The sequence below is a fragment of the Aulonocara stuartgranti genome (assembly GCF_965226115.1).
Source record: "Aulonocara stuartgranti genome assembly, chromosome: 1".
In the NCBI taxonomy this organism is placed as follows: Eukaryota; Metazoa; Chordata; class Actinopteri; order Cichliformes; family Cichlidae; genus Aulonocara; species Aulonocara stuartgranti.
In genome coordinates, this window is record NC_138939.1 from 28,734,113 (window position 1) to 28,755,956 (window position 21,844).

The following is a 21,844-nucleotide window of genomic DNA, read 5'->3' on the forward strand; positions in this document are numbered from 1 at the left end:
TTTATTTAATCCGCTATATAACTCTGGGCCCAGTATACTAGTCACACGTAGATTCTCCTGTTATCACACCGTTCCTCAGGATTATATCTTATTGCAAACATATGTTATGAAATGTATATTTTTCTATTGGCCTACATTAGCCTTATCTTTTTCAGACTCTTTACAATATACACATCATAATGGGTCTGAAACCTGTTTAGTGAGAACTTCCATGTGGATGTTTCCAAATGATTCATCCATAGGTCTGAGGAAATACTATACTTAAACTGCAACCACAGAACAACATATGCTGTTACCCTACTCTTCACACAATAATATTAGTAATCAATTCTCCAGCACTCAGGCAATGAGCACCTTTATCTCTCGTTTGGTGTTTATGACTTGGTTAATAGTTAAGCAATGTCTTTGTGTCCCTTACGATGGAGCAAGGACATATCTGACACCCCTTGTTCGGATTTCTGAGGGTTGATCCAGTAAGTTAGCCAATAGCTGACAGCCAGTGTATGACCCTGGGATACATGGTATAAAGGTAAGCCATCTGAAAGAAACCCAGCTCATTTGCAAGGAGCTGAGAGTATCAGAAGAGTTCTCTGCAAGTCTGATCATAGATCATAGCCTAGTCATCAGTAAACAAGGACAACCACACCAAGTTGATCCAGCTCTCTGCGCTTTTGAAACTTTTGGATGTCTGAAGACTAGACTGTTCTTTCATCCTTGACGGTTTAAATCTGAGAGTCTCCCTCAGCATTCTTGATGGAGAGATTCAATTCTAACAAGGGGGGGCACATCAACTCTGCCTATGATTCCAACCTGGATGAACCTCCAGTTTATGAGGAGACCAACGATGACCACAGGACAGTGCGACCCTCCGTGATCAGCGCCTTCGGTCATGACACTCTGGACCGCGTGCCCCACATTGACTTCTACCGCAATGCAGGCAGCATGAGTGGCCACAGAGCTGTGCGACCGTCCCTGCAGGAGCTCCATGATGTGTTTCAGAAGGTGAGTGAATGTAGATGTGTGAGATGTATAAGATCTCTCTGTTTTTCCTCTATGGTCGGCACCCAATCTCCTCCTCTGTTAAGCCTGTTTTGTCCACAACCTGCCATTCTGCAGAAAATAGCTTGCACCCATTTTTCTCCAAATTCAAATCAGTGACGTTTTAACTGCAGGGTTTTTTTTCCCTCCTCTGCTGCACACTTCATTAGAAAGTGAAGTGATATATTTTACAGATGTTTATTCTTTCAAACATCCGTGCAGTAGCCACAGTCCAATTATTAGGGCCTTATCTTAAAACTTGTGAAACTAAAAAGGACAACAAAAGTTATTCTTACAACTGAATGACAACCAGCACTCTTGACACACTTAAGTTTTATTGTTTTTTTAATTATTATAAGGCTACATTGTCTAAGAAATGGGTAAGATTATTTAGGTTTATTGGCTGAATTAGGTTTGCAACCCTGGATGGTTTAAAAAAAAAGATATTTTAGTACCCTTGCCAGCAAAAAATGAAAAAACACAACCACCTATTTATTGCCATGAGAAAACAAAAACCACAACTTTTTATAATGCCGCCCCTTTTCTTGCAGCGGATTATGCATATAAACACCAAAAATGCCATCTAGTTACTGTGAAAATGTATGTTTCCTTCTGTGTTTTCATTCTTCCTCCAGAACGGGGTGATCTCTGTCCCAGACACATTGGAGGACGATGGCGAGAGGAGCAGTGGAACCCCCTCTGACGATTTAGAGTCTGCTGCTCCCACTGACGATATGAAGGGCATGGTAAAGTTTGGCTGGATAAGAGGAGTCCTGGTAAGTTATTTTAGGTCATGGTAAGCTTCTTTTTTTATTTAACCATGGTCACTCAACCAAAGATGAAGCTCTGTGGGTCTCGATAACACAACGAGGCCCAGTGGCGCTTTCGAGACCAGAATCTGGGAATGATTTGCATTTGCTCAGGACATGATTTTGATCTTGCTTTTGTGTTTCAAGGGCACAAAAGTCAGAAAAGGCCCCCAACATATTTTTTATTGGATTTTTTGTAATTAAAAGCCAAATTATGCTCAGTGACATTTACTCCATAAATTGAAATAACATTAAATCATGAAACACAGTGAGAAAAATAGACTTACACTGCTCTCTTCCACAGGTGAGATGCATGCTCAACATCTGGGGTGTCATGTTGTTCATCCGTCTGTCCTGGGTTTTTGGTCAAGCAGGCTGGGGTGAGTGTGGCAACGATACACACATACGCACACATAAATAGCCACTAAGCCCACAGTAATGTTTTTTTTTGTGTGTGTGAGCACTTTTGCTGAAAATGAGTCCGCCTGTAACTCCAGCCCTTATCAAACAGTGAACGCAATAAAAAATAATCTATTTACCTGGTGAAAATGTATAATCTGGGGCAAAAACAGACCGATCCCAGAGGTCTGTGTTGTCAAGGCCAGTGCCGATGCTGTTCCATGTAATTGCAGGGATTGGAGATAATTAAAGGATAATTAATGAGCTCCCTTAATGATCTATACCTGCTCAAGGTCTGTTGGGAGAGGTAGATAGTGGTGTTTGTGTGTGTGGATGAGAGAGAAAGTGAGAGAAATAAAAATAGGAGTGGGGCTTTGAGTATGACTTCATTAATTTGTTCATTGCTTCAGAACCTATAGATCAGCTGGGTAACCCATGGGGTTCCCATGAGACGTTAAAGTTTAGCACTTTTAAAGCTAACTGTGGGGAGGAAGCTTTCATGTCACACACAGAGTGTTTTACACCTAACTAAGCAATGCTGTAGCTGGACTTTACAAAAGTGATTATTTGCATATTTGCATTTCAGGTCTGGGAATTGTGATCATCGCGCTCAGCTGTGTGGTCACCACCATCACTGGCATTTCCATGTCCGCTATTTGTACTAATGGTGTGGTGAGAGGAGGTAAGGCAGCGAAATTTCAAGATAAAGATAAAGGCACAAAGTTCCAAACAACACCTGAATATGAGCTCCTGAAGCACTTTTTATTTGTGTGTTTTTTTAAGCTGTATTTAACTTATCCTGACATTAAATCAACCAGTCACTGAATTTTCTATTAATCATTCCCTACTGTATGTGTCTGTGTGCGTTACATTGCCATTTCAGGAGGTGCCTACTACATGATATCTCGCAGTTTGGGACCAGAGTTCGGTGGTTCGATTGGTCTTATTTTTGCATTTGCCAATGCAGTGGGCGTATCCATGTATGTGGTGGGATTTGCTGAGACAGTGGTCGACTTGCTCAAGGTGAGACATGTTATATTGATTAGGCTGTTGTAGAAGGATATATATCTATATATATATATCTATATATATATATCTATATCTATATATATATATATATCTATATCTATATCTATATATCTATATATATATATATATATATATATATATATATATAAAAAACACCCAGCACGCCCCTGCGGGCGGTTTATCCTTCAAGCTCGGGTCCTCTACCAGAGGCCTGGGAGCTTGAGGGTCCTGCGCAGTATCTTAGCTGTTCCCAGGACTGCGCTCTTCTGGACAGAGATCTCCGATGTTATTCCCGGGATCTGCTGGAGCCACTCGCCTAGCTTGGGAGTCACCGCACCTAGTGCTCCGATTACCACGGGGACCACCGTTACCTTCACCCTCCACATCCTCTCGAGCTCTTCTCTGAGCCCTTGGTATTTCTCCAGCTTCTCGTGTTCCTTCTTCCTGATATTGCTGTCATTCGGAACCGCTACATCGATCACTACGGCCGTCTTCTTCTGTTTGTCTACCACCACTATGTCCGGTTGGTTAGCCACCACCATTTTGTCCGTCTGTATCTGGAAGTCCCACAGGATCTTAGCTCGGTCATTCTCCACCACCCTTGGGGGCATCTCCCATTTTGACCTCGGGACTTCCAGGTTATACTCGGCACAGATGTTCCTGTACACTATGCCGGCCACTTGGTTATGGCGTTCCATGTATGCCTTGCCTGCTAGCATCTTGCACCCTGCTGTTATGTGCTGGATTGTCTCTGGGGCATCTTTACACAGCCTGCACCTGGGGTCTTGCCTGGTGTGATAGACCCCAGCCTCTATGGATCTTGTACTCAGAGCTTGTTCTTGTGCTGCCATGATTAGTGCCTCTGTGCTGTCTTTCAGTCCAGCTTTGTCCAGCCACTGGTAGGATTTCTGGATATCAGCCACCTCCTCTATCTGCCGGTGGTACATACCGTGCAGGGGCCTGTCCTTCCATGATGGTTCCTCGTCTCCCTCCTCTTTCTTGGGTTTCTGCTGCCTGAGGTATTCACTGAGCACTCGGTCAGTTGGGGCCATCTTCCCAATGTATTCTTGGATGTTCCTTGTCTCATCCTGGACTGTGGTGCTGACACTCACCAGTCCCCGGCCCCCTTCCTTCCGCTTAGCGTACAGCCTCAGGGTGCTGGACTTGGGGTGAAACCCTCCATGCATGGTCAGGAGCTTTCTTGTCTTTATGTCAGTGGCTTCTATCTCCTCCTTTGGCCAGCCTATTACCCCAGCAGGGTACCTGATCACGGGCAGGGCGTATGTGTTGATGGCCCGGATCTTGTTCTTACCATTCAGCTGACTCCTCAGGACTTGCCTGACCCTCTGCAGGTACTTGGTGGTTGCAGCCTTTCTAGCGGCCTCTTCATGGTTCCCATTTGCCTGCGGGATCCCCAGGTACTTGTAACTGTCCTCTATGTCTGCAATGTTGCCTTCTGGTAGTTCAATCCCCTCAGTTCTGACTACCTTCCCTCTCTTTGTTACCATCCGACTACACTTCTCCAGTCCGAACGACATTCCAATGTCATTGCTGTATAGCCTGGTAGTGTGGATCAGTGAATCGATGTCTCGTTCACTCTTGGCATACAGCTTGATGTCATCCATGTACAGGAGGTGGCTGATAAGCAGCTGGATAGCGTAGTGGTTAAACTACACGCCTTTGGAACAGAGGATCGCAAGTTCGATTCCTGCCTGGGGCGTCTGTATCCAGTAAGGGTCCTAAGGCTAGACCCCCTATGCTAAGCAAGCCTACCGCAGACATGAGCGAGACAGATAAATATGAAGGCATGCCGGCTCGGACGTCGCCCGGATCAACAAGGTCCGCGTCAGGTGTTGAGGAACCAGGGCACCCTGACGAAAAGTGGGCTACTGGAACAAGAAGGCATCGGTGGGCAAGGGATGAAAACAGGGCGTTGTTGGAATGCTACTACGCAAGTAACCCCGGCGGAAGGGGCTACATGAATAGGATGAGGGACCTATGGATTCTTCGATACCCAACATCCACAATGACGGCGAAACAACTAGTAGCTCAGTGTTCCAACATTCGAAAGAAGGGACTGCTCTCACAGCTAGAGATTGACGAGGTACAACACAAATGCTACGGCAAGGAGGAGTCAGGATGCCAGGTCAGGGGGGAGATATCATCACCCCCACCCGAGATTGGGTACATAGCCCCAAGTGCGATAGGAGAAGGATCGTTGAGTGCGAGAGGAACTGACCTGAAAAATAGGATCATGGCCAAGCTTGAAACCTGGATCCCCCGTAGCCGGTTACCAAGATTACGTAAAGTACCCTCAGAAGGTCTGCTAGATGATGTTAATGCAGCACTACGGGCAATACCTACAACCACAATTACCGACACTAACAAGCTGATCTACAATACGGCAGCAGTGATCAGTGAGATGCTTGGTTACAAGTTGAACAGCCACAAGGGGCAGTACCCTCCATGGAGAAGGAGGCTAGAGGGCAAGATCAAAGTAGCACGGAGGGAGGTTAGCCAACTAACGGAGTTGCAGAAAGGTGCGACAAATAAGGTGCCTAAGAAATACAGCAAGCTGTCCATACCTGAGGCCTTGGAAACTGCCAAGCAAAGACTCACAGCCTTGGCCAGCCGCTTGAGGAGGTACACCAGAGAGATAGAAGGCAGGAGAATAAACCAGCTGTTCTCCACAGAACCAGCAAAGGTGTACTCTCAGTGGCAAGGGAACAATAAGAGAACAGCACCACCAAGGCTGGAGACGGAGCAATACTGGAAGAGCATATGGGAGAAGGATGCAACCCATAACGGCAATGCTCAGTGGCTAGTGGATCTGAGGGCAGACCACAGCGACCTCCCTGAACAGGGTCCAGTAACCATCACAGTGGCAGATATCCAAGAAAGGGTCTCCAGTATGAAGAGTTGGACAGCACCAGGGCCCGACATGGTTCACGCCTACTGGCTGAAGAAGCTGACTGCACTCCACGAGCGTCTGGCAGCACAAATGAACCAGCTGCTAGTTAACGAGAGACACCCGGAATGGCTAACTGAAGGCCGGACGGTCCTGATCCCCAAGGACCCCAAGAAGGGACCGGTCCCCTCCAACTACCGACCAATAACCTGCCTCAGTACTACATGGAAGCTCCTGTCAGGCATCATATCGGCTAAGATGAACAGGCACATGGGTCAATACATGAGCGGGACACAGAAAGGAATTGGCAAGAATACCAGAGGTGCAAAACACCAGCTACTGGTAGACAGAACAATCAGCCGAGACTGCAAGACCAGACTGACCAACCTGTGCACTGCCTGGATTGATTACAAGAAGGCCTATGACTCAATGCCCCACAGCTGGATACTGGAATGCCTAGAATTGTACAAGATCAATGGGACCCTAAGAGCCTTCATCAGGAACTCAATGGGGATGTGGCGTACAACACTAGAGGCCAACTCCAAGCCCATAGCACAAGTTACCATCAAGTGCGGGATCTACCATATATATATATATATATATATATATATATATATATATATATAGATATAGATATATAGATATATAGATATATATAGATATATAGATATATTGTTTTTGGGGGGGTTTTTTTGTCATACACAGGAGAACTCTGCTATCATGGTGGATGAAATGAACGACATCAGGATCATTGGCTGTATTACTATTGTGCTGCTCTTGGGTATATCAGTTGCTGGGATGGAATGGGAGGCAAAGGTTAGAGCAAAAAACGGTGCTGTTTGTTCACCAGTCTCGTTTACTTGTACAAAAGCTTAAACTGTTTGCATTTGTTTCTCACCACAGGCGCAAATTATTCTTCTGGTTATCCTGCTGGTGGCCATAGTGAATGTTTTTGTAGGAACAGTCATTCCTGCAACCAACGAAAAGAAAGCCCAGGGGTTTTTCAATTACAGATGTGAGACATCCGCTCCAAACCGATACACATTTTTCATTACAAATAATCCCACTCACTCACAAAGTGCTGCTAACCCCTGCCATTTCTCCTCACTCTCTCTTTTCACAGCCAAAATCTTCTTAGAGAATTTTACTCCAGCATTTAGGGACGGTGAGACATTTTTTTCAGTATTTGCCATCTTTTTCCCCGCGGCAACTGGGATCCTGGCTGGAGCTAACATCTCTGGAGACTTGCGGGTAACTTTTTCATACAGAGAAGAGTAATACATGGGGGTCATTAACTGCTACGTAACATAGGCTTGAATAAAGAGTTTTTATTTTTTTAATTCAAACTTATTTGTTTTACATAAATACATTTCTTTAAAGTCATTGTATTTAACTGTCAAGCACAGATCTGCATAATTTAACACAAATCTTTATTATTTCACAGGATGCCCAAGCTGCACTACCCAAAGGTACCTTGTTAGCCATCCTGATCACTGGTCTCACCTATCTGGCTATGGCTCTTTGTGTCGGTAAGTGACATGTTTGATTAAATGCAGCTCCAGTGAAATAAAATCTTCACTGGAATGAGTAAAACTGTGTATAGCATTACCTTGGGCAGATACAGTTTTACCAGGATCATACAATCAGTATCACTTATGTCCCTGAATATAAATGTGTCCTGAAAGCACAAATTTTATCTAAAAAATGCTAATTAATCCATCTGCTCTTTTCTTCGACTGGTCAGCTGCTACTGTTGTCCGTGATGCCACAGGCAACTCATCCAGCATCATAAATCACACAACACCAGTAATTTGCAACGGTTCAACAGCGGTTGCTTGTGAACTCGGCTACGATTTTTCTTCCTGTGAAGTAGAGAAATGCAAGTTTGGCTTGATGAATAACTTCCAGGTACACAACTTTCTAAATAAAGAAACTTTTAAGAAGAATTCAATTTCGTCATCTGTAATGCTCTCATCTTCTCATCACCTCTGATTCAGGTCATGACCTTGGTGTCTGGGTTTGGTCCTCTCATTATTGCTGGAACATTTTCAGCCACCCTGTCATCAGCCCTGGCTTCCCTTGTCAGTGCGCCTAAAGTCTTCCAGGTCAGTAGATCGCCACTGTTTTTTTTAATGTACTACAATAAAATGCAAAGTCATAGAGAAGCAAACCTGTTGCTCTTAACCTCTGAAAATATTTTCCTTCACATCATTTCTTTTCTCCTCAGGCACTGTGTAAAGACAACATCTACAGGGCCCTGCACTTCTTTGCCAAAGGACACGGCAAAAACAACGAGCCAATCCGTGGTTATGTCCTCACATTCATCATTTCTGTTGCTTTCATTCTCATCGGTGAGCTCGCTGCTGCTGTACCATACCACCCAAACAACCTTAAACCAACATTTCATGCTTTGTCTCAAACCACATAGCTAACAAAGTCTTCCAGTTTGAATGAATCAGAAAACACGTTCACACATCAACAGATCACTGACATAAACTAAAGCCAAACAACGAAAGGAAGATTTCATCTGACAAGTGGCGTCCATGCAAAGTGATACAGTTAAAACTCCTTCTTAGCAATCTGCTTATTGTGTATATTCACAAACCTGTTTCAGATACATATTGGTTCATGTTTAAGTTTGATATTCCCGCTCTGTGAAAGAATTTAAAGTGACAGAGATTTTCTGTCTGTGCAGGTGACCTCAACACAATCGCTCCTATCATCTCAAACTTCTTCCTCGCATCTTATGCCCTCATCAATTTCTCCTGCTTCCATGCATCTTATGCCAAATCTCCAGGTGGGTGTCTAAAAAGTAGCTTATAAAGGAAAAATTATGTTAGTAAAATCAGGTAGTTCTGCTTGTCCCTATCCTCATTTACCATTTTTTGTTGCTGTTAGTGTTTTAATCCATTACTTTGTATAAGTGACTTCAAATATTTAGGAAATAAAGCACTACCTGACAAACCGAGCTGTTTCAGCAGTGGATTATGTTTAATGGAGTTTGTTATATATAGTCTGTTTTCCATCACTTTTCTCACATTGCTCTTTGTTTTAATGCAGGTTGGAGACCGGCATATAAATACTATAACATGTGGCTGTCCCTGATGGGAGCATTGCTCTGTTGCGTTGTTATGTTTGTTATCAACTGGTGGGCTGCTCTGCTCACATATGGCATTGAATTCCTCCTCTACATATATGTCACAGTGAAGAAGCCCGGTGAGCTTATTTGATTGCTTGGAAGGATTTTTGCTGTGCAACAGGAGAAGTAGAGCTAACCTGTCCGGACTGATTTTATCTCCAGATGTGAACTGGGGTTCGTCCACGCAAGCGGTGACGTTTGTGAGTGCAGTCAGCAATGCTCTATCTCTGTCAGGCGTGGAGGATCACGTCAAGAACTTCAGGTAAAATCCTGCACTCAATTCCTGCAAGCACATATGAGAAACATTATTATCATAATAGTTTCAAAGATAATTTACGTTAGGTAAAACTTTTCAATCAAGGGGATTTTCAGAAACCTAAAAAAAAAAGGAGATAATGTTCTTATTTCCCGTCTTCAGGCCTCAGATCTTAGTTCTGACGGGTTCGACACGAAGCAGGCCGGCTCTCCTTGATCTGGCTCACTCCTTCTCTAAGAACTATGGACTATGCATCACCTGCGAAGTGTTTGTGGTATGTAATATTGCAATCTCAGACAGTCTTAAAATCTTGATTTAAAAAATCAACCTCACATTTATATTAAGATTTGCAAAATCAAGCAAATGTAATTCATCAGAGTGCAGACTTAGCATGCAGTGGATGTTCAAAAGAATGTGAAGTAGGAATGAGGGAAATGCCAACTGTCTGACACTAAAGTTTAGGGTCAGGTGCACTTTCTGAATATAAAAAAAGATGGACCGCTTTTCCCTTTCACAAAAACGCTTACATTCAGCCGTATGGTGTGATCTCCTCAGGGCCCCAGATCAGAGACCGTTGACGAGATGAACAATGCAATGGAGAAGAACCAGTTGTTGCTTAAGAAGAAAAAACGTAAGGCATTTTACGCTGCCGTGGCCTGTGACAACTTCAGAGAAGGGGCTGAGAGTCTGCTGCAGGTCAGTATGGTCATAATTTATGTAAGAGGTAAATAAAAAAATCTAGTTAACCCACAATAATCCAGCGTATTAATGTGTAACGTGAGTTTTGATGAGAATATGATAGCAGATTCACAGAAGCAGGTTTTATTGACCCATGTCTTCCAAACAACACCCTACATCTGTTGATCTAGAGCTGTCTTAAAAATCTGGCCAGGACATATGTGCAGTAGAAAAGTTCGGAGCGGAAAAACAGTGGTATGGCTCAGACTATTGCACCGTCGAGATAAGGCCTCTTATGATTGTCCGGATAGCTTACTTCAAACAACACGGCAGATTAAAAGCTATAACTGATTAACACTGCATTTGGATGAGCTCCGGCAAAGATAAAGTGAGGTCTGCTGAGTGATCTGACAGTAAAACAGCCTTACAGTCTATTTCGCTTGGAAACTTTTAAGCTTTCTAGAAATCATTCCCCCCTCCCTCTCTTAATCAAGGTTTTACACTCGGTTTTATAACCCCAGGGTAACATGGTGTCTGTATTGCTTCACTTAACAGCTCATTGTGATTTGGGATTTTATATCTTCCTCATAGGCTTCTGGTCTTGGCCGTATGAAGCCTAACACATTAATGATAGGCTTCAAGAAAAACTGGAGGACTGCCGGGGCAGAAGCAGTTCAGAGTTACGTGGGAATACTTCAGTAAGTGCTGAATAAACACACACACATACATTTTTATAACAATAACACACTCAGTAATGAGAAGCACATTGAGAGTTATCATTTCATTTATTTTGTTTTCTCTGTGCTTTTTAAATGTACTTTATGAAGTTTGCAGTGCAGTAAAAAACCAGTGCAAAGTGTAGGCTTCTTTTATTTGATCATTTGAAATCTATTTTAATATGTCATTATAATACATGTGTAGCATTTATTTCACAGTAAATTCCATTTAAATCTTTAGGAACATACAAATAAACATTGTGGATGTATTCACATTGTTATGTACTTAAACATTTATAACCTGCTCCTATAATGTACATTACAAAGCCATAATAATGTGATATTTCAAATGCCCATATATCCTTCCCCATATGCTTACACATTGTTAATGCAAATGGAAATTAGAAACTTAGCATTTAATAACTCTATATAGCATTATTCTCACTTTGACCTTCAGATCAATCTAATGACCTTAAAGGGGAGGTCATAGGTCAAATGTGACATATTTTAAATTATGCATTTCACACACACCAACTGTACACAACAAATGTAAGTGTCATAGTTTCTGGGTTATAAGGGTTTTTGTCAATTTTCAGCGAATTAATCATGAAGTTGACCTTGAAGTTCTTAGTGGATGTAAGCCAGAATTTTTATTTTTTCATAAGAATTCATTCAAAAGTTTTTGAGCTATTGTATTTGTATATGACACACATGTACACCACAGACTACCGAAAGCACAACCTCCGTAATTAAGCATAAAGGTAATTAAGCATAAACAGGAGATCTGTGTTTGAACTAGCATCCTTATTCTCTTGTTGACAGCGATGCATTTGACTTTGAATACGGGACCGCAATGCTGAGGGTGAACCAGGGACTGGATGTGTCTCACATTGTCGAGGCAGAAGGTCTGTATGATATTGTCGTTAGGCTTTAAATTATTTAACCCGCAAGAGCTCCAGCATCAACATACCCATGGTAGAGAAAACAAACCACCAAGAAATTAAGAAAAACTGCTGTAAGAAACTGCTGTACATCTGTCACAACAACTCACAATAACCCTTTGTAATAATAAAAACACTGATAAACTGAGATACTTTGTTCTGTAGATTAGAAGCTTTTAATAAAGGTTTACAACGGTCAGGTAGTTCACAGATAAGATATTTTAAAAAATGCCATTTATAGCTGTGTCTCTGCAGATTTGTTTTCCAATAAGAAAAGGGATCCTACCTTGTGTAACACATATTCACAGTCATGTTTCCCATTCTGTTTTTCAGAGGAGATGCTAAGGGCAGCAAAGGAGCAAGAGGCTCTGGAGAATGAGATGATGCCAAATGGAGGGAAGGGAAAAGGACTATTCAGGAAATCCAGGAAGTCATCTCAGCAAGTGCTCACGACCAGAGGTACCCATCTTACGACTGTCTCTAACTCCTATTTAACCCTCTCAAGGCAGACGTTGCCGATTTGCAACAGTTAAAAACTAACAACCTGATTACCCCACATACATATCTTATGAGTTTTTTTTACTCAGAAGTACCACTGCCGGACTTGGTTGTGCATTAGCAACAAAAAAACTTAATTTGAGCCTGAGATGGTTAACCCTTTCATGCACGAATTATGACAGCCTCACATTTACATTCATCTTTAGGTATGAAAAATAAAAATACTTAATGAAAAAATCCAGATTGAGATTGTCATAATTCATGCATAACAGGGTTAAATAACAATAATTACAATGAAACACGTCATATATCTCCAGTAACGTTAAATGACCAGTGGGTGGCGGGGGATGGAGTGACACATTAGTGTCTAATGTAGTGGTTTATGTGCAAGTAAACCATCAACACTGACACAAATACAAGAAAACAGCCTTTGAATAGCTGTCTACTGTAACGACCACTATGCCTGAAAGGGTTAAAGAAAAAGTTGCATCAAAAGATGAATGTGATCTCTTAATATGTGGAAGCACGTTTCTCTTTTTCAGTCTCCTCCACACACAGACTCAAATAGCGTACATTTAATAAATGAAACCAATGACTCTCTCTTTTTTTTTTTTTTTTTTGGGGGGGGGGGGTGCTCACATTGAGACATAATTGAATCCGCCATTCCCACTAAAGAGGCCCCTGAGGCTGTAATCCAATAATACACTCCTTTTCGTCCACTTTGAAGAGCATCTTTTAAGAATGTTCCTTTAACCCAGACAGCAGAGGGTGCTTGCAGCCTGTAGCTCAATCTTTCTCTGTTTCACACGCACACGCCAACACACACTCATCCCTGAGCTGCATCTTGGCAAGACAGCGAGACAAGGCAGTCATTAGTATACAAAATGCACCCTACTCATTGGAGCATTAAACTTGAGAGACGGCCATTTCTGGTGATGTAGAGTCATCTCTTAATGTTGGTTTGTGATAGTTTTCATATCCGACTTTACAGTGAATTATATTCCCTCCTGCTGTTGCTCTCATATCTTTCTCCCTTTCTTTCTCTCTCCCAGTGTCGGTGTGTGGCTCTCCACCGCCACAGGTTGCCAAAATGAATGAGAAGCTGGTGGAAGCCAGTCTTCAGTTCAAGAAGAAACAGCCCAAAGGCACCATTGATGTGTGGTGGCTGTTTGATGACGGAGGTAATTCTTGGATCATTTTTATGAACACTGCCTGAAGTTCGTAACAGATCCAAATCCATAACATTCTCCTCGATATCACTGGAGACAAAAATATATGAAACAAGCCAAATCTTTAAAAAATAGTAGTCTCTGAAAGACGCAACACGGACCAATAAATAAAAAATGTGCTTCTCTTCTCTCAGGTCTTACACTGCTCCTCCCCTACATCCTCACTACCAGGAAGAAGTGGAAAGACTGCAAAATGAGGATCTTCATGGCAGGACAGCCTGGACGCAGTGATCTGGATAAGGAGGAGTGAGTAAACTAATTAATATTTCAATATCAATTACAGTTTAATATGTGGAAGTTAGACTGGATACATTAATTGGCAAGATATGAAAATTCATGTGCTGCTAACGTTACTGGAATGCTATTTAGCATTAACACCAAAATGAGGAAGTACATGTATAGGACAGCTAATCAGTGCGGGGTGATTTGACTTGCAGGATGAAGGGCTTGCTGAAGAAGTTTAGAATCAACTGCAGTGACATTAATGTCTTTGATGACCTACATATCAAGCCCAGGTCTGAAAGGTAACTGCCATTTCTTTTCACATGCACAAGTAACAGCGAACCAGATGCTGAAGTAGTAATAGTAAAATTGAATCACATTGTAATATCAGCATGCTACAAGTTTAGGGGAGAAAAAGAACATTTATAGAGAAAGCTCATGTTCTTATTTGCATTTCTCCAGCTTGAAGGAGTTACAGGAGATGATTGAGCCTTTCCGTCTGCATGAAGGGTCCAAAGACGCTGATCAGATTAGAGCCTTGCAGAAAGAGCAGCCCTGGAAGGTCACCGACAAAGAGCTAAGCGAGTTTGAGGAGAAGGTAAAAAGCACTGACACTAAGTAATAACCTTACACAGGCTACAGTGAAGATATCATGTATTATCTTCATATCAATATAAACAAAATAAAAAATTTATTGTTAAAAAAAAATAACTGTCGCTTGGTTACAGACACACCTCCAGGTACGACTGAATGAGCTCCTCAAGGAACACTCCAGATCAGCCAATTTAATCATTGTGTAAGTATATATTGTCTGAATAACACTACCAAGCTTAATCCAGTGTTGAAAGAACAATGTCTAACATATTTGTTTACACTGTTGACCCCCTGTAGGAGCATGCCCATAGCTCGTAAAGAAACGATCTCTGATTTCCTCTACATGGCCTGGCTGGACATCCTGACAAAGGACCTTCCACCCACCCTGCTCATTAGAGGCAACCACAAGAGCGTGCTAACTTTCTACTCTTGAGCACTTTCCATGCCAACAATCCGAGTGTGATATAGCTAGAAAGGAAAAGGAATGGTGTTGCCATAATGACAAGCCATGTTTAAATAAAATGTACAAGAATATTTAGTCTTCCAGGCCAGCAGAAAAGTGTAACACAATCAAGCATTTGTGGATAACTCCAGCATATAAGCATATATATAGAGAGGTATATATAGATATATATATATGCCCGCTAAGAAAGGACACACACACAAGTCTGTATTTCCGAAATTGAATTTGCAAATGTGAAATGTGTCCAAATATGAATGTAGCTGCTTAGAAAAACACATAGTCAAATCAATTCAAATCAGTTCATAAACAAAGGCAGAGACACAACCACGGCTGTGCAATGGTCAGACTGTAAAATAATTGTATATAGTAGATGTGTGTATTCTAGAAATGATCAACATCTTGTTATTGGCAACTTTATTATCAGTTCTTTTTTAAACACTTGTTATATTCACTGTGTAAAATACACTGCTGCCATTATACAGATGTTTACCTTTCACGTGACATTTTTTCAATATTTTTCATGTTACTTTCATAGTACACTTTTTAAGGGCAATGGAATAAGGTAGAACATTATAAATCAGATTATTCTGTAAATTTTACCCTTCCTATTTTAGTCTATCTATTTAAGCACATAATGTTAATCAGCTGAAATAAAGATTAAAAACATTTGTGATGTCTCCTTATGTGAATATATTATATATATTTATATCGTCAGATGTTCTTTGTCCAGAGAAATGTGTCAGTGGAGGGGGAAATGGGGTATATACTGCAGTACATAAATTAGATGTCTATTATTTTAAATGTATAGTATCTTACTTGGTACCTTACAGACATCATTTGGGTATTTTCTCATTTTATGATGATTATTCTATACAGTTTGGCACACTGGGAATAAAAAGTATGCACACTTTGAAAGTAGTCAGCAGAACCTAAGGTTTAACAATAATGATGTTTACCCTTCATCAGACATATTTATTCATTGCAAACCATAAAAGATCTTTTGAGTTAAAAGTAAAGCTGCACATGCCACCTACATATCAGCCAAATCAAGATCAGCCTTCCCTATCAGCAAATAAGACGACCTTTACCATTGGCAGTAGCCATAATCTGCTGTGTCACATCAACAATACAGAGTTCAAACATAATTTAGCGCACTTTAAAACTATTATTTTAATTGCTGTAGTTAAAATTTTGCAGTTTAAAGAAACAAGAAAAAAAACACACCTATACAGGCATAACTGGTCAGTATTGGGCCACAACTCCCTGATTATATTATGTGTCTATGAATATATTACACTGAATGTGAATCCCCTTTTAACCACTTTTAACCCACAGAAAGAGCTAAAATTTGTGATCCAACACAAACTTTTCAACTGATGGTGATATTCACCATCAGTTGAATTGTACCATATCACCCTATTAGAGCACTTCGCTCTCGCTCTGCAGGCCTACTTGTTGTTCCTAGAGTATTTAAAAGTAGAATGGGAGGGAGAGCCTTCAGTTTTCAGGCCCCTCTTCTGTGGAACCAGCTTCCAGTTTGGATTCGGGAGACAGACACTATCTCTACTTTTAAGATTAGGCTTAAAACTTTCCTTTTTGCTAAAGCATATAGTTAGGGCTGGACCAGGTGACCCTGAATCCTCCCTTAGTTATGCTGCAATAGACGTAGGCTGCCGGGGGATTCCCATGATGCATTGAGTTTTTCCTTTCCAGTCACCTTTCTCACTCACTATGTGTTAATCGACCTCTCTGCATTGAATCATATCTGTTATTAACCTCTGTCTCTCTTCCACAGCATGTCTTTTATCCTGTCTTCCTTCTCTCACCCCAACCGGTCGCAGCAGATGGCCGCCCCTCCCTGAGCCTGGTTCTGCCGGAGGTTTCTTCCTGTTAAAAGGGAGTTTTTCCTTCCCACTGTCGCCAAAGTGCTTGCTCATAGGGGGTCATATGATTGTTGGGTTTTTCTCTGTATCTATGAAGCGCCTTGAGGCGACTTATGTTGTGATTTGGCGCTATATAAATAAAATTGAATTGAATTCAAAGGAGAAAATCTTAAACTTCAACTCTGTTCTCAGATAAAGGGATATAGATACTCTGAGTATGATCTTTGAACATCGGCTGTTTTTTCAGTCATTTTCAGGCCAGTCCTTGTACCTGACCATGTTTTTGTTTGTTTGTTTAAGTTGTTTAACAGTGATCTAGGAATCATTCAAGCATAAAAAAAGACTGTAACAGACAACTTAATTCCTAAAAAGCTGATCCAGAATATGAGAGATGCATCTGGCCTTTCAGTTGTGACCAGGGAGACTAGATGGAGGTATGCCAAATGACACAAGATCAAATCAGTAGTACCAGGTCTTATGGACTGAGGAAACAAATTTGACACTTTTGGTTCAAATCATCACTGTATACAGAGAAGGCAAGGAGTCCAACAATGAGTGTCTATAGCCATTCGTAGGCTGTGGTTTAAGACTGCATTTCAGTCTGTGATATATGGGATCCTGTCAAAATCAATACACTCAAGAACCAAGAAAAATCAGATTTTGAGCTACTATCTGGAAAGCATCTGATTGCCAATAGCTTAATTTTTAAATAGATCCCAAACACATGGCCAATCCAGTAAAAGCATACCTAGATAGAAAAACAGCACCACTAGTCATGGATTGGCCTCACCAGATCCTGGACCTTAACTTTACTTAAGTAGCACGGAATCATCTTGCCAGAGAACAGAGCGAAGCTGTTTCCAAAAAACAGCTTCAAAATGCCTGAAGAATTCAGGCTGTGTTGACGAATTAAGGTGATCATACCATATCATTTAAAATCTGTCAGACAATGCTCAGGATTTTTTACGAGTCTGTTGTGGTCAGTACCATCCTCTATGCTATTGTGGTCAATACCACCCTGCTATTGTGGTCAGTCGCAGATGCCAATCGACTCAATAAAACTGATCCAAAACGCCAGTAGTGTTGTGAGGATGGAGCTGGACTCCCTTAAGGTGGTGTCAGAGAGGCGGGTGTTGTCCAAGATAAGGACAATGGTGGATAATACCTCCCACCTTCGCCATGACATGCTGGCCAGTCACAGGAGAATATTCAGTGAAAGACTGAAATTACCCAAATGCACCAAAGAACGATGCAAGAAATCAATCCTGTACGGTGGTCCCTAGAGACAAAGCATGTACAAACTCTCTAGGGGCCACAGTAATCCTGCCCATCTAATGCACACTACACAGTGCAATAGTTAGACTCTTTTGCACATGCTCTTTTTACATTATTAAATTTAGTTCAGTTTGTTACTGTTATTGTCTTACAGCAAATGTAACGACATTATTTCCTTGGCGATTAATAAAATATTTTGATTCTGATTTAAATCGTGATACCAGCACGTTCAGATGCTATGACGGCATGTAGGGGTCATGCTGTGGCATATGGAGTAGGAGATGTCCTGCTCTTTGGAGATGACTGCACAGCATTTTGGGTATGATGCAGCAGCGTTTGGGGATAATGCCAAATCTCGGTGCTGATGCCACGATTTGAACTAGCCCAGCTGCTGTGACAGCAAATTAAATTTATATTTAAAAACATAGGCAAGGCAAGGCAAGGCAAGTTTATTTGTATAGCACAATTCAACAACAAGGTGATTCAAAGTGCTTTACAGAGACATTAGAAACAAGAACAAATAAAAAGCATGATTTAAAATTGATTAAAACAAGCAAATAAACTAACTAACTAATTAACAAACAAACAAACAAACAAACAACAGTATATAAAATCAAAACAGATAAAATCAGAACAGTAGATAAAATCAGTAGTTAAATGTAAGTTTTGAAATTTAAGCTTAAAGTGTGGATTTGGTGCTTTATTCAAATGCAGCTGAGAACAGGTGAGTCTTCAACCTGGATTTAAATAAACTGAGTGTTTCAGCTGATCTGAGGCTTTCTGGGAGTTTGTTCCAGATATAAGGAGCATAAAAGCTGAAAAACATACCCTATCAACCAGAACTGGGTTGCGAGTCGATACGACGAAGAGTATATAAATCGTGTTTCGTTTCTTGGTTCTAGCCTATCAAATCGTTTGCGTACTTTATACGCTGCTGAAGCTTAGAGCTGCTCCGAGACACGGGGGGGGGGGGAGTGCGGCGTTCGTGAACCTGAGAAACCTGCAAAACGAAATTATTAACAGTATGGCCCGAATACTGCTGAAGGACTTTCAACTATGCTCGCGGGTTTTTAACGCTGCTCCGCGTTTCTTGGGGAAAGAACTGCACTTTCAAATGACAACTAAAAATAAAGGCAAGCAAGAAATTACGAGCGATAACACCACCATGACCGACACGCCAGGAAGTGCTTAGTGGCATTAGCTTTGCTAGCCTGCCTAGCGTTTTGTAACTGTCTGCTTTGGTTTGGTCATGTTCTTTTCTTTCTTGTTTGTCGTGTTCGAACCACGTAAGCGAAACAGTCATTCTGCTTTGTTCGGATATATAATGTATAAGGCTTATGTCAACGATTTCCTTTTTGCTTTTGTAGGCTGATATATTTTTCCACCGGAAGTTCGAAATATTTATATTAGTAACTCTCGCGAGAAAACTCACGTTAACTACTTTGACTGAACGCGGGAATCTCATACAAATAATCTCGCAGACCCGGGAACACACTGAAGCAGATTGTTGGTGGAAGTTTGTAGTGTCGTCCTTTAATTATCAATTACTTAGTTTTTAGTAGGTTTTAATTTTTTATTGTACTGTAGGTTTTTAATTGTGCATACTTTGCCAACATGCCCGTCCTAGAAGTCACAGATGCTTCTGCAGTTTCTCCATCAAAGAGAACAAAGACAGAAACAAACCCTGCAGAGGAAAGACCTGTCCTCAAATTTGCAAAACTTTCTGAACATGCTACGACCCCGACCAGAGGCTCAGCTAAAGCAGCAGGTTATGACCTCTACAGGTTAGTAACTCTTTAAACTGAAATTGTTAGGTTAGGTTCACTAGATGCCTAATTTGTGACTGTTGATGTGTGTGCATGTATATTTAAGTCTGATTGTACCTTTAACTTAAAGTATTATTTTAAAAATGCAGATACGCTTACCTTTACTGTCTTTACTTAACAGTGCGTATAATTACTCCATTCCTCCTATGGATAAGGCCATTGTAAAGACAGACATTCAGATAGCAGTTCCACATGGCTACTATGGGAGAGTTGGTGAGTGTCTCTCTATTCAATTTTTATTTGTTTTTGGGGTTTTTTAATTTTATTTTATTTGAGTTATCTGTTGTGTGAACTCGTGTTAGTCTTTCCTGTTTGTGCACCAGTTGTAAAACACCAGGTCGCCTGTAACTGTCTTTTTGTGGTTTTTCCCTCCCCAGCACCAAGATCTGGACTGGCAGCAAAACACTTCATTGATGTTGGTGGTGAGCTAGCTAGCTATCTGACCTAATCATTGCAAGTTAACCCCAGTAGTGTACAGACATGACATTTTAATTTGTGTTATGTGTCGCATGTTCTCCTCAGCTGGAGTTGTAGATGAGGACTACAGAGGAAATGTTGGTGTTGTGCTGTTCAACTTTGGCAAAGAGACGTTTGAAGGTGAGTTATGGTGACAATAATGTATATTGTCAGTCTTTCATAACCACAGTAACCAATGAAAGTAATCAGATTAGGGGATGATATCCATGCGCTCCGCTTAATATAGATGCAGTATGGTACGAAAGTAGACTTGGATACTTTAAAAGAATGATGCAATTATCAGCTATTATTTATCAGTAAAATTTGTGATTTAAAAAAAAAAAAAAAATTGGTATTTGTGTGAAAGACTATTTAAGCTATTGGCTTCACTTTGAAGACCAAAAAAAGGTCTAAAAGTGATCTGAGAATGATAAATTGAGCTTCACATATATTGCTTATATTTCATTTAAGACAAAAAATAAATAATATTTTTACTGTTGACACTTTTCAGCCTATTGGAGCTTAATAATGAAAGTATACACATAAACGCTTGATATGAATACTTTTATCGATCAGTCAGATTTAAAGGTTATCTCATCTGCTTCCTTTTAACCTTACAGTGAAAAAGGGCGACAGAGTTGCTCAGCTGGTGTGTGAGAAGATCTGCTACCCAGATCTGGTGGAGCAAGAGGTAAATTCAAAGTTGAGTTTATTGGGTAGATCTAATTAAAACCGGTGCAACATAGATGGTCATGAAAAGATGCGAAGCTTCAGCTGTGTGGCTATTAGAAGCTGCCATTTTTGGTTGCTCTTGAATTATTATAGGCTATTCTACTTAAAGATGTCTAGGCTTATGTCTGTGAAACAAAATGAACGTGAACAGCACTACAAGTGACACAGAAATTGTCATAAAGCTGAATCTCATCCTCTGAGTTTCAGAACCAGAAAATTAGTCTTCTTTAAGGTTGCTTAAAGAAGTCGCTTTGTGTTCAGAGTAGGAAAAAGAAAACTATGTAGAAATAATAAAGGTTTAATAATGCATTTGTTTTCTTGTGTATTTCTTCAGATTAGTTTTAGTCTTTAAATCCAAGTGTTTGCCTTTATTTATTTATCTTTTCTGTTTTAGACACTCGATGAAACAGACCGTGGCGCTGGAGGTTTTGGATCAACTGGAACCAACTGAAACCCTCATGTGTTTTTAAAATATGTTAGTCTTAACTTTGATAAAATAAGAAATAAAGTTTTGTTTTATATTTGAGTCTAGAGTTTTGCTGGGACTTAAAACCATGCGTTCCTAGTAAAAGTTCACTAAAGTTATAAATTCTCAACAAAGCTATTCTTCCATATGGCCACATGGGGGCAGTCATACACAAGAATGTAATCTGCTCTAACTATTTCATTCGCCAGAGACTTGGTAACTTCCCTTTACTTAATACAGACGTGTGCAGAAAGAGGACATATAGGTGCCTGCTCAACTTGGTTACA

General features: G+C 40.8%; 2 protein-coding genes across 3 annotated transcripts; both read left to right on the forward strand.

Moving 5' to 3' along the window:
* Positions 1-753: 753 nt before the first annotated feature.
* On the forward strand, positions 754-15,541 carry slc12a1 (solute carrier family 12 member 1; the record flags this gene model as incomplete). The annotated part of the gene is made up of 26 exons (XM_082551502.1): positions 754-1,002; positions 1,674-1,814; positions 2,152-2,227; positions 2,833-2,928; positions 3,130-3,269; positions 6,889-6,999; positions 7,087-7,198; positions 7,307-7,434; positions 7,628-7,712; positions 7,928-8,091; positions 8,181-8,288; positions 8,411-8,534; positions 8,879-8,980; positions 9,244-9,399; positions 9,485-9,584; positions 9,741-9,852; positions 10,134-10,274; positions 10,848-10,954; positions 11,795-11,877; positions 12,247-12,372; positions 13,464-13,592; positions 13,775-13,886; positions 14,078-14,164; positions 14,325-14,460; positions 14,591-14,658; positions 14,754-15,541. The coding sequence occupies 26 exons, from the start codon at positions 754-756 to the stop codon at positions 14,887-14,889; spliced, it is 3,129 nt and encodes a 1,042-aa protein (XP_082407628.1). The 3' UTR covers positions 14,890-15,541.
* Positions 15,542-18,599: 3,058 nt separating this feature from the next.
* dut (deoxyuridine triphosphatase) lies at positions 18,600-21,617 on the forward strand. Of its 2 annotated transcripts, XM_082534363.1 has the most exons (7): positions 18,600-19,210; positions 19,705-19,861; positions 20,025-20,116; positions 20,281-20,325; positions 20,426-20,500; positions 20,980-21,050; positions 21,486-21,617. In XM_082534363.1, the coding sequence occupies exons 1-7, from the start codon at positions 19,102-19,104 to the stop codon at positions 21,540-21,542; spliced, it is 606 nt and encodes a 201-aa protein (XP_082390489.1). In that variant the 5' UTR covers positions 18,600-19,101; the 3' UTR covers positions 21,543-21,617. The 2 variants fall into 2 exon arrangements, with proteins under 2 accessions (XP_082390489.1, XP_082390490.1); XM_082534364.1 differs by lacking the exon at positions 18,600-19,210 and having other exon boundaries at positions 19,218-19,861.
* The last annotated feature ends 227 nt before the right edge of the window (positions 21,618-21,844 follow it).

Bases quoted from the DNA above. Each gene is read 5' to 3' on its own strand.
- dut (XM_082534363.1), top strand. From the start codon at position 19,102: ATGGCCCGAATACTGCTGAAGGACTTTCAACTATGCTCGCGGGTTTTT. The intron at 19,862-20,024 runs GTTAGTAACTCT...TTTACTTAACAG, and splicing joins GCAGGTTATGACCTCTACAG to TGCGTATAATTACTCCATTC. The intron at 20,326-20,425 runs GTGAGCTAGCTA...TGTTCTCCTCAG, and splicing joins ACACTTCATTGATGTTGGTG to CTGGAGTTGTAGATGAGGAC.